The 19,016-nt window shown below is 43.6% G+C and overlaps 1 protein-coding gene across 7 annotated transcripts in view; it reads left to right on the top strand.

Annotated features, from left to right (window-relative positions):
- LOC115185451 (focal adhesion kinase 1) overlaps positions 1–19,016 on the top strand; it is a 136,761-nt gene that overhangs the window by 36,941 nt on the left and 80,804 nt on the right. For all 7 annotated transcript variants that reach the window (XM_029745768.1, XM_029745767.1, XM_029745766.1 and 4 more), the window contains 5 exons: positions 7,453–7,619; positions 10,921–11,008; positions 13,893–13,972; positions 14,107–14,169; positions 18,220–18,274. In XM_029745768.1, the coding sequence (XP_029601628.1) occupies positions 7,453–7,619; positions 10,921–11,008; positions 13,893–13,972; positions 14,107–14,169; positions 18,220–18,274 (453 nt within the window). The remainder of the gene's footprint in view (positions 1–7,452; positions 7,620–10,920; positions 11,009–13,892; positions 13,973–14,106; positions 14,170–18,219; positions 18,275–19,016) is intronic.

Here is a 19,016-nt window from a genome sequence, read left to right as displayed (position 1 = left end):
CCTACTAGACAGACAGTTAACCATCTACTCTACCTACTAGACAGACAGTTACGCATCTACTCTACCTACTAGACAGACAGACAGTTACCCATCTACTCTACCTACTAGACAGACAGTTACCCATCTACTCTACCTACTAGACAGACAGACAGTTACCCATCTACTCTACCTACTAGACAGACAGTTACCCACCTACTCTACCTACTAGACAGACAGACAGTTACCCATCTACTCTACCTACTAGACAGACAGTTACCCACCTACTCTTCCTACTAGACAGACAGACAGACAGTTACCCATCTACTCTACCTACTAGACAGACAGTTAACCATCTACTCTACCTACTAGACAGACAGTTACGCATCTACTCTACCTACTAGACAGACAGACAGTTACCCATCTACTCTACCTACTAGACAGACAGTTACCCGTCTACTCTACCTACTAGACAGACAATTACCCATCTATTCTCTACCTACTAGACAGACAGTTAACCATCAACTCTACCTACTAGACAGACAGACAGACAGACAGACAGACAGACAGACAGACAGACAGACAGACAGACAGACAGACAGACAGACAGACAGACAGACAGACAGACAGTTACCCATCTACTCTACCTACTAGACAGACAGTTACCCGTCTACTCTACCTACTGGACAGACAGTTAACCATCTACTCTACCTACTGGACAGACAGTTAACCATCTACTCTACCTACTAGACAGACAGACAGTTTCCCATCTACTCTACCTACTAGACAGACAGTTAACCATCTACTCTACCTACTAGACAGACAGACAGTTACCCATCTACTCTACCTACTAGACAGACAGTTACCCGTCAACTCTACCTACTAGACAGACAGTTACCCATCTACTCTACCTACTAGACAGACAGTTACCCATCTACTCTACCTACTAGACAGACAGTTACTCATCTACTCTACCTACTAGACAGACAGTTACCCGTCAACTCTACCTACTAGACAGAAAGTTACCCATCTACTCTACCTACTAGACAGACAGACAGACAGACAGACAGACAGACAGACAGACAGACAGACAGACAGTTAACCATCAACTCTACCTACTAGACAGACAGACAGACAGACAGACAGACAGACAGACAGACAGTTACCCATCTACTCTACCTACTAGACAGACAGACAGTTAACCATCAACTCTACCTACTAGACAGACAGACAGACAGTTACCCATCTACTCTACCAACTAGACAGACAGTTACCCATCTACTCTATCAACTAGACAGACAGACAGACAGTTACCCATCTACTCTATCAACTAGACAGACAGACAGTTACCCATGTACTTTACCTACTAGACAGACAGTTACCCATCAACTCTACTTACTAGACAGACAGTTACCCATCTACTCTACCAACTAGACAGACAGTTACCCATCTACTCTATCAGCTAGACAGACAGACAGACAGTTACCCATCTACTCTACCAACTAGACAGACAGACAGACAGACAGACAGACAGACAGACAGTTACCCATCTACTCTACCTACTGGACAGACAGTTACCCAACTACTCTACCTACTAGACAGACAGTTAACCATCTACTCTACCTACTAGACAGACAGACAGTTACCCATCTACTCTACCTACTAGACAGACAGTTAACCATCTACTCTACCTACTAGACAGACAGTTACCCATCTACTCTACCTACTAGACAGACAGACAGACAGTTAACCATCAACTCTACCTACTAGACAGACAGACAGACAGTTACCCATCTACTCTACCTACTAGACAGACAGTTACCCATCTACTCTACCTACTAGACAGACAGACAGTTACCCATCTACTCTACCTACTAGACAGACAGTTACCCACCTACTCTTCCTACTAGACAGACAGACAGTTACCCATCTACTCTACCTACTAGACAGACAGTTACCCATCTACTCTACCTACTAGACAGACAGTTAACCATCTACTCTACCTACTAGACAGACAGTTACCCATCTACTCTACCTACTAGACAGACAGACAGTTACCCATCTACTCTACCTACTAGACAGACAGTTAACCATCTACTCTACCTACTAGACAGACAGTTACCCATCTACTCTACCTACTAGACAGACAGACAGTTACCCATCTACTCTACCTACTAGACAGACAGTTAACCATCTACTCTACCTACTAGACAGACAGTTACCCATCTACTCTACCTACTAGACAGACAGACAGACAGTTAACCATCAACTCTACCTACTAGACAGACAGACAGACAGACAGACAGTTACCCATCTACTCTACCTACTAGACAGACAGTTACCCGTCAACTCTACCTACTAGACAGACAGACAGACAGTTACCCATCTACTCTACCTACTAGACAGACAGACAGTTACCCATCTACTCTACCTACTAGACAGACAGTTACCCATCTACTCTACCTACTAGACAGACAGTTACCCATCTACTCTTCCTACTAGACAGACAGTTACCCATCTACTCTTCCTACTAGACAGACAGTTACCCACCTACTCTTCCTACTAGACAGACAGACAGTTACCCATCAACTCTACCTACTAGACAGACAGACAGACAGACAGACAGACAGACAGACAGACAGACAGACAGACAGACAGACAGACAGTTACCCATCTACTCTACCTATTAGACAGACAGTTACCCATCTACTCTACCTACTAGACAGACAGTTAACCATCTACTCTACCTATTAGACAGACAGACAGACAGTTACCCATCTACTCTACCTACTAGACAGACAGTTACCCATCTACTCCACCTACTAGACAGACAGTTAACATCTACTCTACCTACTGGACAGACAGTTACCCATCTACTCTCTACCTACTAGACAGACAGACAGTTACCCATCTACTCTACCAACTAGACAGACAGACAGTTACCCATCTACTCTACCTACTAGACAGACAGTTACCCATCTACTCTACCAACTAGTCAGACAGACAGACAGTTACCCATCTACTCTACCTACTAGACAGACAGTTACCCATCTACTCTACCTACTAGACAGACAGACAGACAGTTACCCATCTACTCTTCCAACTAGACAGGCAGACAGACAGACAGACAGACAGACAGACAGACAGACAGACAGACAGTTACCCATCTACTCGACAGACAGACAGACAGACAGACAGTTACCCATCTACTCTACCTACTAGACAGACAGTTACCCATCTACTCTACCAACTAGACAGACAGACAGACAGTTACCCATCTACTCTACCAACTAGACAGACAGACAGACAGACAGACAGTTACCCATCTACTCTACCTACTGGACAGACAGTTACCCAACTACTCTACCTACTAGACAGACAGTTACCCATCTACTCTACCTACTAGACAGACAGACAGACAGACAGTTACCCATCTACTCTACCTACTAGACAGACAGTTACCCATCTACTCTACCAACTAGACAGACAGACAGACAGACAGTTACCCATCTACTCTACCTACTAGACAGACAGACATATAGTTACCCATCTACTCTACCTACTAGACAGACAGTTACCCATCTACTCTACCAACTAGACAGACAGACAGACAGTTACCCATCTACTCTACCTACTAGACAGACAATTACCCATCTACTCTACCTACTAGACAGACAGTTACCCATCTACTCTACCTACTAGACAGACAATTACCCATCTATTCTCTACCTACTAGACAGACAGACAGACAGTTACCCATCTACTCTACCAACTAGACAGACAGTTACCCATGTACTCTACCAACTAGACACACAGACAGACAGACAGACAGACAGACAGACAGACAGACAGACAGACAGACAGACAGACAGACAGACAGACAGACAGACAGACAGTTACGCATATACTTTACCAACTAGGCAGACAGTTACCCATCTACTCTACCAACTAGACAGACAGTTAACCATCTACTCTACCTACTAGACAGACAGACAGACAGTTAACCATCTACTCTACCTACTGGACAGACAGTTACCCATCTACTCTACCAACTAGACAGACAGTTACCCATCTACTCTACCTACTAGACAGACAGTTACCCATCTACTCTACCAACTAGACAGACAGTTACCCATCTACTCTACCTACTAGACAGACAGTTAACCATCTAGACAGACAGTTACCCATCTGCTCTACCAACTAGACAGACAGACAGACAGACAGACAGACAGACAGACATACAGACAGTTACCCATCAACTCTACCTACTAGACAGACAGTTACCTATCTACTCTACCAACTAGACAGACAGACAGTTACCCATCTACTCTACATACTAGACAGACAGACAGTTACCCATCAACTCTACCAACTAGACAGACAGACAGATAGTTACCCATCTACTCTACTAACTAGGCAGACAGACAGACAGTTGACCATCTACTCTACCAACTAGACAGACAGACAGTTACCCATCTACTCTACCAACTAGACAGACAGTTACCTATCAACTCTACCTACTAGACACACAGACAGTTACCCATCTACTCTACCTACTAGACAGACAGACAGTTACCTTTCAACTCTACCTACTAGACAGACAGACAGTTACCTATCTACTCTACCAACTAGACAGACAGACAGTTACCCATCAACTCTACCTACTAGACAGACAGTTACCCATCTACTCTACCAACTAGACAGACAATTACCCATTTACTCTACCAACTAGACAGATAGACAGACAGACAGTTACCTAACAACTCAACCTACTAGACAGACAGATAATTACCTATCAACTCTACCTACCAGACAGACAGACAGACAGACAGACAGACAGACAGACAGACAGACAGACAGACAGACAGACAGACAGACAGACAGACAGACAGACAGTTACCTATCAACTCGACCTACTAGACAGACAGATAATTACCTATCAACTCTACCTACTAGACAGATGAAAAGACAGACAGACAGACAGACAGACAGTTACCTATCAACTCTACCTACTAGACAGACAGACAGACAGTTACCTATCAACTCTACCTACTAGACAGACAGTTACCCATCTACTCTACCTACTAGACAGACAGACAGACAGACAGTTACCTATCAACTCTACCTACTAGACACACAGACAGTTACCTATCTACTCTACCTACTAGACAGACAGACAGACAGACAGTTACCTATCAACTCTACCTACTAGACACACAGACAGTTACCTATCTACTCTACCTACTAGACAGGATGCCAGCCGGATGCCAGCCGACACGGATGCCAGCCTGCTTAAGGCTTCCAAATGGTTCCCAGCGAAACAATTAGGAAGAGTCAGTGCATATATTATGACGACATTTTGTGCCGTTTTAGTTTGTTTTGGACTTCGGTAAGGGTTTTTCCAGCTGTTCAGGCACACAACATCTTTCTTGAGGCAAGCCGAAGTCAGTAGCTGAAGTCTAGGCCCCTTCATCGGTGATTGGTCAACAGTAGGCGTACTTCAATAAAGTCTTTGTTGTCATTCAATGAGAGATGACCCGCTTTCATACAATTGTTTTTGAGAAATACTGCACAAAACATCTTAGTTAGATGTAAAATTGTGCAACCAAGATCTCCTCCGCATAAACGTCAAAATGAATGACAGATTTATTGAGTTATCTTAGATTAATTCTTACTATTTTGATGAAGTGTATACTGGCTACGGTGTCTCAAAATGGACAAACAGTACTATTGCGTTTTTTTCTAGCTTTTCAAGCAAAGGTTTTTTTAAGGGAGTATGCGAGCACACTCATTCAGTTTGCCTAGATGACTTCAGGCTAGCCACCAGCCGAACTGAGGCATGCTAACGCCTTTAGATGGAAACAGAATAGTCTGGGCGTTTTGGGTAAAATACAGCCCTATGTTGAAATGTGTCATATATAGGCAGTCATTTGGGACTCAAGCATCTCTAGAAATCCCCCTATCACCTGGGTGATGTTCATTTAACATTTACATTTTAGTCATTTAGCAGACGCTCTTATCCAGAGTGATTTACAGGCGCAATTAGGGTTAAGTGCCTTGCTCAAGGGCACATCAACAGATGTTTCAACCAGTCTACTCAGGGATTTGAACCAGCAACCTATTGGTTACTGGCCCAATGCTCTTAACCGCTAGGCTACCTGCCGTTCAGTAGGGCACACTGTAGCTACAATGTTTTGTAACGGAAAACGAAAACAAGTTTTTCTTATTAGACTGTAAGAGAGTTTAGGAGATGAAAAGAATAGCTAGTTAACGAGGTGATTAAACAAGTGTTTCTTGGAAAAGATTCCAAAAGGCTTTGCTACCACATCTCTTCTGTTAGGTGTCTGGCTCTGTAATGGAAAAGCGCTTCATTTCAAAGTAGACTGCTTCTAATTTATGGTTCAATGGCCTCTAACTTCAATACCTGAAGTAGTGATGTCAGACGATGTTGAGGGATATAATGGAACATGTCATCCCTGAAAGAGATGGGAAGGTCTTCTCGTTAATCATTTTAACCAAGCGGGGGTGTCACTTCTCAGATTGTGTCATAAGCCCCACAGTGGCATTTCAATGATGGATTATTTAACCCGCCCTGCTCCCCTTCCCTTGCTTCCGCATGCAATGACAATCTCTTCCTGGAAGAGAGAGAGAGGACGATCTATCATTCAGTGTAACTCTGCCAAGCTTTTCTTTTTATTCTATCTACTGTCATAGATAGATGGTTCCCCTGGAGTCCTCAAGTCACCCCTGGACTACAGGGATGGATGGGTGAATAGATGGTTCCCCTGGAGTCCTCAAGTCACCCCTGGACTACAGGGATGGATGGGTGAATAGATGGTTCCCCTGGAGTCCTCAAGTCACCCCTGGACTACAGGGATGGATGGGTGAATAGATGGTTCCCCTGGAGTCCTCAAGTCACCCCTGGACTACAGGGATGGATGGGTGGTTCCCCTGGAGTCCTCAAGTCACCCCTGGACTACAGGGATGGATGGGTGAATAGATGGTTCTCCTGGAGTCATCATGTCACCCCTGGACTACAGGGATGGATGGGTGAATAGATGGTTCCCCTGGAGTCCTCAAGTCACCCCTGGACTACAGGGATGGATGGGCCAAGGAAGGCCCTCCCCACTGCTGTCTGTCACACTAGCAATATGTCACTATGACTGCTATTCATGTATCTATATCTCCTGCCCTCTGAATCACAAACTACAATCTGTAGGACAATTCATTACTGTCAATTACTGTCAATCAAACTCTTCATCTGCAAAGGGAATAGGGTGCCATTTGGAACACAGCCATACTGATCTTTTTAGGATTATGACTGACGTGTTGTTGATTGAATCTCATCTCTGAGTGATTCCTCCTCTAACCTCAGTGTGTATACTGTCTACACGTCAGTCCATTGACATTGACTGAAATTCATTTCAGAGTGACTCTATAGCCTAAGTGTGTGTCTACACATGCGTCCCCTGACAGGGTATCATCCAGAAGATAGCAGACATCCACAAGGTGAAGTGTGTTTCCTGTCTGGGCCTGCGTCTCAGCCACCTGCGCTCAGGGAACATCCACTGGCTGCACCCCGACATGGGGGTGTCCCGCGTCAGGGAGAGGTACGAGCTGCTCCACCCTCAGGACGAGTGGAGGTAAGAACTAGGACAGAGACATACTGTATGAAGCTATATTTACACTGCTGATCCCTGGTCCCAGTTCCGTCCGTGTGTGCTGTTTGACCAACTCCTATTGTCATTGTTGCGTTGGCAAGACAGCACAAACTGATCTGGGAGCAGGCTACATAGACATGTTGAAATACTGTATAAAGCCATTTTTTCACTGCTCTGTCACCTTAAAAGCCTTTACGCTGCCGCCTTTATGCATATTCGCTCCATGTAATTCTGCTTTAATATAAATATTCAAACACTTCCTATGAATACCATCGTCATAATGCATTATAAGTGCATGTACAGCACCTTATGACCTTTGCATAACTTAATTCATAACTCAATTATGTGAGTAAGACATCCGGGCTATAGCCTTGCCACTTGAAACGCATGACCGTGTTTAAACTGTCTAACTAGTGCTCACTAGCTAAAATGGCAGATTTCCTAGGCCTGTTTTTTGGACGGGAAAATATGGGAACAAATTTGGTTGTTTTAATGGATTCAGACCAGTGGCAAAGCCAAGGGGCTAAAATATGTCATGGAACGAAGTGCCCTTGTTACTAGGGAGAGGTGTGTTGTCAATGTCATTGCAAGGTGCTTGGTTATTTGATCAATGTAGTAAAGGGATGAAATCAGGATTTTATGTGCCTTGTATTTTCAAATGTAAACCCACGGATGGGGGAATTGGGCAGAGTTGCAACGGAACCGAAAATCAATTGTTGCCATGCTGTTAGTTAGGCCAAGTGGCCTTGAATTTCCTTCCAGTCTGCCTGCATAAATCATGCTTCCTCAGAAGCAGGCTGAAAACCCTTCATATGGCGTTCCAATGTAATTAGGCCTTTATAGGCTAATATACATGTCTCCTCCTGTATCATCACTGTTGTTGGAAGGGAAATTAGACTACAATGAGAGATTCACTGACAAAGTCAACTGAGAACGTGTTGAGGAGGATAGTAATTAGAGAGGACTGAACTATCTGTTTATGTGATTCCCTTCTACTCCTGACTGAGTGGAAGATATGGAGAGAGAAATGCCATATCAGAGATAGCAGAGCAATGTCTAGACAGCTTTTATTTGGGTGATATTCCAGACTGTACTCCCCCTCACCTCTGCTTCCTTCATGGCCAGACAGGGCAGTGTGTTGACATGTTTGGGAGGTAAAGGACGTGTTTTAGAACTTTATCCAGCCTTCCTCCAACAGATACTACTGTTCTCTGGGAGGTTGCTTCTCACTCACCTTATTATAACTTTGTGTGTGTGTGTGTGTGTGTGTGTGTGTGTGTGTGTGTGTGTGTGTGCGTGTGCGTGTGCGTGTGCGTGTGCGTGTGCGCGCATGTGTCTCTTCAATTCTGAAATGTGTCCAGCTGGAAGAATACATTTGAATAATGTAACAGGCCTAGTCAGATGTTCCCAAAGAATAAAAACATGACAGCAGGCGTTTCATGACTCAGTTTAAACCCTGGCCACCTGTCCTTCTCAGAATTATATATGAATCCCAACTGTGATGCTCACAAATCAAGATGGAATGTAACTGTTCTAAGTGAATGTTCTAAGAATACTCAATGATACAATACGTTCTACCTCGCAGAACAACCTGTTCTGTTCCTAAGCAGCATTGTATTTGCATAGGACGGTAGGACCTACCATTGAACACAGTGAGATAATGCATGCTTTATACTGTAGACCACAACCACCACAGCAGAGCTCATTCTGTCTGTCCCCACCTCATCTCAGTCAGGCATCAGTGCAGAAGTAATGGAGCTAAATAATACAGAGGAAATGAATTGGCTGTGTGCTATTGTTAGTGGTTCTCTGGTGAAGTTAGCTCAGGGGATACTCAGTGACTGTGCTGCTCATTCATTATGAAATAGTCTCTTTATTCAGCCTTAATTGCTTCTGGCGATAGAATAAGCCCTGTATCGTCAGTAATAGCAAAAATCAAACACCCTTCAGATGCTGTAGTGATTTAACACAGGAAGTAGACCTATTGCAGTGTCCATTTGTTACATTTCTGTTGTTTAGAGCATTTCAATGTCTGCATCCCAAATGGTTCCATGTTCCCTTTAAAGTGCACTACTTTTGACCAGGGCCCGTAGGGGCTATATAGGAAATAGGGTGACCATTTGGGACGCATCCAGTGTCAGACCACATGCTATGTCTCTCATTAGCTTTGCGTTCCTCACCAGGCTGTACAAGGCTGTTGAAAGGAAGAATGGATAATGGATGGATATCTGTGTTGTGGGGGGGGCGGGGGGGGTGACCTCGTCTCAATGCTTTCATGCCATGGAGCGTGTTACTGCTTGTCTTTCTGTGTCTCCGTTGTTGAGCTGGTGAATGGTGCGTAGTTTGCACAGTAAAAGCAAGCGATTGATACATTAGGAGAAAATGATCCTAATTTACCTTATTGTTGAAGAGAAAATTATCTTGAACATTGGATCTCACAGTCATGTCAATAGCATGTTCATCGAAGAAACATTCTAGAACACTGGTTCAATGGAAGTGTTGACAGACCAGCAGACACTCTAAAATACTCATTCAATACCCATGACACTGTCCTCAAGCCATTCATACAGACATCAAATGAATGACTTGCCTTTTACACATAAAATCATAATGGACTGAGTCATGTACCTTCCACTGGCTGCTGTTCTATTATCTTTCTCTGGTGTAGATCACAGCTGAGTAGAAAACACCAGAACTACATTCAAAGACCATCTGATCTGATATGACAGAAAGGTTTTCTCTAGTCAAAGACTTTGTAATTAGAGGGAACAGGCTTAGAACAGAGTTTGAACATGCAGCTATTTCAAGCTGTTCAGTAGTTTATTTCACCTTGTAGGTTGATCAGAAGGCTGTGGCTGGATGTTATAGTTATTCCAGGAATGATCATGGAGGTCTCTCCCTGCCAAAGATGATGATGATGATGTCTCAATGATGCCTATGCCTATATAGGGCACTACTTTTGACCAGGGCCCATAAGGTTCTGGTCAAACGTAGTGCACTATGTAGGTAATAGGGTGCCATTTGGGAAGCAGACTCTTTGATCAGTTCCATATGAAAGGATCCTCTGGGAAAGTACAGAATAATGACAACGTGCTGGCTTGTACCATACAGCTTACACATTCACAGCGCTGTATAATAACACACAGAGGTTGTTAGATATCAAAACAGCATTTGCTCTGTCCTAACTCTTCTGTATCAATGTGTTCCTTTGGAACCTTGTTTCTGAGTTGTCCTTCGTCCTCTTTAGCATTGAGCTAACCATATGGCATTTCTTTCTCCACAGGTATGAGCTACGGATACGCTACTTGCCAAAAGGATTCTTGAACCATTTTTCAGAAGACAAACCTACACTGAACTACTTCTACCATCAGGTGAGGAAAGAAACCATAATCAGATTGAGTTAGGACCGTCAGGTGTGGACAGAAACCATACTCAGATTGAGTTAGGACCGTCAGGTGTGGACAGAAACCATATTCAGATTGAGTTAGGACCATCAGGTGTGGACAGAAACCATATTGTGCCTTCCCTGTAGCTCAGTTGGTAGAGCATGGTGTTTGCAACGCCAGGGTTGTGGGTTCGATTCCCACGGGGGGCCAGCACAGGAAAAAAAAAATGTATGAAATGTATGCATTCACTACTGTAAGTCGCTCTGGATAAGAGCGTCTGCTAAATGACTAAAATGTAAATGTATATTCAGATTGAGTTAGGACCGTCAGGTGTGGACAGAAACCATATTCAGATTGAGTTAGGACCATCAGGTGTGGACAGAAACCATATTCAGATTGAGTTGGGACCGTCAGGTGTGGACAGAAACCATATTCAGATTGAGTTAGGACCGTCAGGTGTGGACAGAAACCATATTCAGATTGAGTTGGGACCGTCAGGTGTGGACAGAAACCATATTCAGATTGAGTTAGGACCATCAGGTGTGGACAGAACCATATTCAGATTGAGTTGGGACCGTCAGGTGTGGACAGAACCATATTCAGATTGAGTTAGGACCGTCAGGTGTGGACAGAAACCATATTCAGATTGTGTTAGGACCTGTCAGGTGTGGACAGAAACCATATTCAGATTGAGTTGGGACCGTCAGGTGTGGACAGAAACCATATTCAGATTGAGTTAGGACTGTCAGGTGTGGACAGAAACCATATTCAGATTGAGTTAGGACCGTCAGGTGTGGACAGAAACCATATTCAGATTGAGTTAGGACTGTCAGGTGTGGACAGAAACCATACTCAGATTGAGTTAGGACCGTCAGGTGTGGACAGAAACCATATTCAGATTGAGTTAGGACCGTCAGGTGTGGACAGAAACCATATTCAGATTGAGTTGGGACCGTCAGGTGTGGACAGAAACCATATTCAGATTGAGTTAGGACCGTCAGGTGTGGACAGAAACAATATTCAGATTGAGTTGGGACCGTCAGGTGTGGACAGAAACCATATTCAGATTGAGTTAGGACCATCAGGTGTGGACAGAAACCATACTCAGATTGAGTTAGCACCATCAGGTGTGGACAGAAACAATATTCAGATTGAGTTGGGACCGTCAGGTGTGGACAGAAACCATATTCAGATTGAGTTGGGACCGTCAGGTGTGGACAGAAACAATATTCAGATTGAGTTGGGACCATCAGGTGTGGACAGAAACCATTTAGAGTTCTTCCCTCTCTGTTTATCAGAGAAATACACTATAGTGTCTTATGATTTTTTTCACAACAGGTAGAGGACAATGTGTGACAATGTCAGCTGGCTATACTTCAAATGGCTGCAGGCTATATAAACTCTGTTAAATAGCTTCTGGTGACAGTGAAACGGCCCTGCTGGGGTGGTGCAGTGGGACTGAGAGTGCGTTATATAGCTGTCTGGGCTGCTGGCCAGAGGTTCTTAGAGAAGAAACCCACCAGAAAGTCCAACAGCGGAAAGCTCTGTGTGGCTACAGTCTGGTAGATTCACCTGCTGGGTGATACGAACGGCAGCCATCCCCTGCTGGGTGATACGAACGACAGCCATCCCCTGCTGGGTGATACGAACGGCAGCCATCCCCTGCTGGGTGATACGAACGGCAGCCATCCCCTGCTGGGTGATATGAACGGCAGTCATCCCCTGCTGGGTGATACGAACGGCAGCCATCCCCTGCTGGGTGATACGAACGGCAGCCATCCCCTGCTGGGTGATACAAACGGCAGCCATCCACTGCTGGGTGATATGAACGGCAGCCATCCCCTGCTGGGTGATATGAATGGCAGCCATCCACTGCTGGGTGATATGAATGGCAGCCATCGCCTGCCGGGTGATACAGATATAGATGTACTATTGTAAAGTGGTTGTTCCACTGGATATCATAAGGTGAATGCACCAATTTGTAAGTCGCTCTGGATAAGAGCGTCTGCTAAATGACGTAAATGTAAATGTAATGATACGAACGGCAGCCATCCCCTGCTGGGTGTTAGGAACGGCAGCGATTCAACATATAGAACCACCTAGAAATGAATAGACATTGATGGCTGATGTTCTGGTCAGAGGTGATAGGACGGCCACCTGCTGCTGTTACATACAAGCTCTGGTGTTTTCTCTCTTAGAGAACTGAGTTAGCCTCAAGTCTCGTGGCTCATTAAAGTCAGTCCATGTGAGCTGGACCCATCAGCTGCAGCTCAATCAGACTAACTAATTAATAATATAATCATATAATATATGCCATTTAGGAGACGATTTTATCCGAAGCGACTTACGCGTGGGTGGTCCAGGGAATCGAACCGACTATCCTGGCATTGCTTTACCAGCCGAGCATCTGATGACAACCACAAGTAACTGAGGACCTCTTTCCATCTACCTGTTGCTGTCTTACAGTAGATTCACAATACTCACTACACTACCTGTCACTACTTTAGGAGTTCTCTTTGTCATGGAGAATGACTGTGATGATGTTTCTCAGGTCAAGAGTGACTACATGTTGTCATGGAGAATGACTGTGATGATGTTTCTCAGGTCAAGAGTGACTACATGTTGTCATGGAGAATGACTGTGATGATGTTTCTCAGGTCAAGAGTGACTACATGTTGTCATGGAGAATGACTGTGATGATGTTTCTCAGGTCAAGAGTGACTACATGTTGTCATGGAGAATGACTGTGATGATGTTTCTCAGGTCAAGAGTGACTACATGTTGTCATGGAGAATGACTGTGATGATGTTTCTCAGGTCAAGAGTGACTACATGTTGTCATGGAGAATGACTGTGATGATGTTTCTCAGGTCAAGAGTGACTACATGTTGGAGGTAGCTGATCGAGTCGACCAAGACATTGCACTTAAATTGGGCTGCCTTGAAATCAGGTGAGTTCTATTTCAAATACTTGATATTTGATATCTTATAAACAGTGAATTCATGTACTCGTCCAATATTCCATAATTAGATATACATTTTGACAACTCACAATTTGTTTATTATCTTTTGTTTTCTGTTACAGGAGATTTTTTAGGGAAATGCGAGGAAATGCCCTGGATAAGAAATCAAATTATGAATTATTAGAGTAAGTGATTATTTTACTTAAAGGCCCAGTGCAGTCAAAACTAGATTTTACCTGTGTTTTATATATATTTCCACACTTTGAGGTTGGAATAATACTGTGAAGTTGGGAAAATTATGATAATGCCCTTTTAGTGTAAGAGCTGTTTGAAAAGACTGCCTGCAATTTCAGACTGTTTTCAGTTTCCCCCTCCCCACTCAGACCACTCCAAGACAGTCCTAGCAAAATTCTTGCTTGAGAAACTGCTATTTGCTAAAAAGCTATTTTTGTTTATTTTTGACAATTTTAGTTGAAAACAATTCCAGTACTTAATTGTTACATAGAAATGATTTATATTGAGATAAAAAAAATGGCTGAATTAGACTTTTAAAAAGGATGTATTTCTGTATTAACAACATACACGTCATTATCTTAACACTGTCTTCGAACAGAGATCCTACAATTCACCTCTATGAGCCTGTGCTGTGCTGAGCCTTTGACCGTGTGTGTCCTCTCTCCTGGCTAGACGTATGTAGGCCAGTGTAAATTGACTGCCTTCCTCGTGAACCTCTCACTCTGGACGCTTCACAAATGGCACCCTATTCCCTATATCTCTGGTCAAAAGTAGTGCAGTATGTAGGGAATAGGATGCCATTTGGGACGTAGTCTCTGTTGAAATGTGTCTGATCTATTTATAGTGTTAGAATAATTTATCCTCATTCTCATCACCTTCTTCAGCGTCATTATAATGTCCCCACACCCCAGTGATGGCACTGTGATAGTGTGAACAAGACCCCCACTATTTTATAGCCCTTTCAATTCAATTCAAAGGGCTTTATTGGCATGTGAAACATGTTTACATTGCCAAAGCCTTTCACACTCTGGGAAGGTGGCTGCCCGATAATATCTATCAGTTTAACCAAGGATGTGTCTTTATAGGGTCCTGGTGAAAAGTTTTGCCCTATTAGGTAATAGGGTGCGATGTGGGATGCAGCCCAGGGTTCCTGCTGGGAAACAGCCATGCTGAACTCATTAAGGTCCTTTTGGCTCCCGAGTGGCGCAGCGGTCTAAGGCACTGCATCTCAGTGCTAGAGTTGTCACTACAGACACCCTGGTTCAATTCCAGGCTGTATCATATCCGGCCATGATTTGGAGTCCCGTAGGGTGGAGCAGAATTGACCCAGCGTCATCCATGTTAGGGTTTGGCTGGGGTAGGCCGTCATTGTAAATAAGAATTTGTTCTTAACTGATTTGCCCAGTTAAATAAAGGTTCAATAAATAAAATAAAGTGGAACTGACAGCATTTTAGCAACATGACATCTTGTTAAAATCTCTTCATATACACCCCCAGGAAGAACATCACACTTTTATTACATATGGTCATTTTCACGTTTTCTTAATTTCTTAGACTGTTTTGGAATTACGTATACTAAGGCATTTGAAAATTCTATGTAGCAATATAGAGTGGGAAAGTAGCCTCGCGTTTGGACAATTAATAGACACTGCAGTAAATAAAACCGAATTAAAACATCTCTCTCGTACAGGACCGGAGTCTACACAGACCAGTGTGCCATAGCCAATCAGAGCTACAGTAGGCCTTTATGCAAACAAGCCATTTGCCACACGGCCTGCCATCATTCACTTTGAACTGGACTGTGTGTTTACAGGCAGTAGGGCCTGTCATCATTCACTTTGAACTGGACTGTGTGTTTACAGGCAGTAGGACCTGCCATCATTCACTTTGAACTGGACTGTGTGTTTACAGGCAGTAGGCCCTGCCATCATTCACTATGAACTGGACTGTGTGTTTACAGGCAGTAGGGCCTGCCATCATTCACTTTGAACTGGACTGTGTGTTTACAGGCAGTAGGGTCTGCCATCATTCACTATGAACTGGACTGTGTGTTTACAGGCAGTAGGGCCTGCCATAATTCACTTTGAACTGGACTGTGTGTTTACAGGCAGTAGGACCTGTCATCATTCACTTTGAACTGGACTGTGTGTTAACAGGCAGTAGGGCCTGTCATCATTCACTTTGAACTGGACTGTGTGTTTACAGGCAGTAGGCTCTGCCATCATTCACTATGAACTGGACTGTGTGTTTAGAGGCAGTAGGACCTGTCATCATTCACTTTGAACTAGACTGTGTTTACAGGCAGTTGCAACAACGCGACTTTAGATCATTAGAACGCATTCACCAAAAGCCACAAAATAGACCTGAATGGATTTCTTTAAATACCACGGGAGTCCTCATACATTTGGAAACTTTACAGTTCTATTGATCAAACAACCATGAAAAGGTAGGCTCTCGCTCCCTTAGTTATTTATGCACATCATCAACAACAAGATCAAAAACTAATGCTAGCCAGAGCAATATGTGCTAAAATGTAATGAAGGAACATTAGATAAACCCTCTCAAACTTGTTCAGCTAGTTGGCCGTCAAAATTACACTGATAAACAATGGGGAAGCCTACTCGTCCTTCTTAAGCTTGCTTGCCAATCCATGCTTGTCCCAACCAAGCACCAAAGCTAACTGGCTAAAGTTGGCTAACTTGCTAGCTAGCTACTTAGAGACAGAAATGAGAGAACACCTCACTCTGACCGTTTACTGACACCGGTCATATTCAGCAGGTGTTGCGCGTTCGTTAATTCATCAGTTATTCTGCGCTCTGGAAACACTCAAACGAGAGTGTTCTGAAATCGGAGTAGCTAGATAACCAGAGTGAATTTGTGAACACGAGATATGCTTGCTAACTGGATAACAGTCATTCAAGTTCTAGTTAGCTAAATAAATAACTGTATATAGCCACTAAAAAACGATATGAGGGGAAAAAGTCAGTGCATCCTGAATGGAGCAAGCAAACAATGTACCAGGCCAGCTGTGATTTACAACCTGATAGCAGTATTTTCTGAAATGTATTGGTGAATTATATTAATCTTGCATTGAACTGCATTAATCTATTCTGCAAACAATGCCTTAGTGTACGCCGTGGAACGCTGAGTCAAATAGAACCTATTTTTAAAACCTCTTATGAAATTAATTTTGTAGCATAAACTGGGAATTTGATGATTTTGACTGATATTATGATTGTCTGTTTGTTTCATATCTGCAAAGCAGTTAAAATGCGATCAGTTCCAATTTAACTGAGCAGCTTCACACTGTCACCACTGGTTACGACAGAATCCTGGCTCTGGCTTATTCTCAACAAATAGATGCAATCTGAAGATTTGCCCTATCAGCCACAGCGGGTAGGCTATGGCTACTGTACGCCCCAAGTGGCACACTATTCCTTACATAGTGTGCTACTTTTGTCTCACTATGTAATGCACTATAGGGAATACTGTGCCATTGGGGATGCAGCCTATATCAGGAGCTAGAGTTTTATGTTCCTCGTTGGAGCATGGTGGTGGAGGCGAAAGGCCATTGGTGTCTTTATGTTCCCAAAGCAAATGATTTGTTTGTTCTGGACATATTTGCGTTAGTATGTATTTTCAGACTGACTGTATGTTGCAGAGCCAGAACAACACCACTCCACCACGCTGGGATATTAGTCAGCCAAACTGCCTGGGTGAATGGTGATGTTATATATCTAGGCCAGACTGTGTACTTGGCCTATACAGAGAGAGACCGCAGGCTGGCTCTTAACCAAATGATAGGGCTATGGAGGGGTGGTGAGTGTGTGGCGTTGACTACACAGTAGCTAGCTATGGAAATGCTCAGTCCTGTTGCCATCTACCAGCTGACAGGTGCTCTATCTGGAGCCAACTGAATACATAGTGGTGCTTTAAGAGGGAATTATGCTGTTTTAAAGACACTCTCTTTTTAAGTAACTCTCCTTTTAAAAAAATGTATTTTAGAAGTAGTGTTTTCACATTCCAGGCTTGATACAGAGTCAGTGACAATGAAAATGGCAAAAAAAATATTGATTTGATATAAATAAAAAAAATCTCTACTCTGGTTATAGATGATTAATTCAATTTCACCTGCTGCTGACCTCGTTTTGGTGTAATGAGCACATATTCTTGTTGACCAATGCTGTAATGTAGTACTCTTTCTGCTCTGTCCTCTGCAGAAAAGATGTGGGTTTACGAAGATTCTTCCCCAAGAGTTTGCTGGACTCTGTGAAGGTAAGAAGACCTTCTTTGCTCCCTTTCCCCATCCTGGGGGTTCTAACATTGGCCTCTGCAAACAGGGAGATGCCATTGTTCAGACTGAATCAGTATCATCACCTGGCTGGCTGGATGGCTGGCTGGCTGGCTGGCTGCTCCTCATAGTCTTACCCCAGAGAATAGGTGTCTCAGTTCTGCACAAACCTTACAGTCCTGTTGGAAACAGTTCCGGTGGAATGGTCAGGCTCTCTCTTCATCCTCTCTGTTTCTGAGTCTGCCCTTACAGGGCTCCAGACTGCGACCAATTACATTTTACATTACATTTACGTCATTTAGCAGACGCTCTTATCCAGAGCGACTTACAAATTGGTGCATTCACCTTATGATATCCAGTGGAACAACCACTTTACAATAGTTCATCTATATATATTTTTTTTGGGGGGGGGGTTAGAAGGATTACTATATCCTATCCCAGGTATTCCTTAATTACTAACATTTTGCGATCCTTTGATCTGCACACTCAACCTGGTCACCTCAATCAAAACGTCTTATTTTTTGGGCAAATAAAACCATGAATTTGTCAAACAGTAAAGTGCATTATCCTCATGACTCCTACAATAAAAGTGTTGTCCCTGCCGCTGTGCCCGGCTGCTGGCATGAGCAAGCCTTTCACACTCTCTCTCCCCCCTTGTGCACTGCCAAAATGCCTGCCTCTCCCTCCCACGGATGCTTGCTCCCAGCACACCAAACCCCAACCCCT

Source organism: Salmo trutta, chromosome 3 (assembly GCF_901001165.1).
Source record: "Salmo trutta chromosome 3, fSalTru1.1, whole genome shotgun sequence".
In the NCBI taxonomy this organism is placed as follows: domain Eukaryota; kingdom Metazoa; phylum Chordata; class Actinopteri; order Salmoniformes; family Salmonidae; genus Salmo; species Salmo trutta.
Note: the sequence above shows the minus strand (reverse complement) of the source record. Positions and strands in the feature narration are given on the sequence as shown.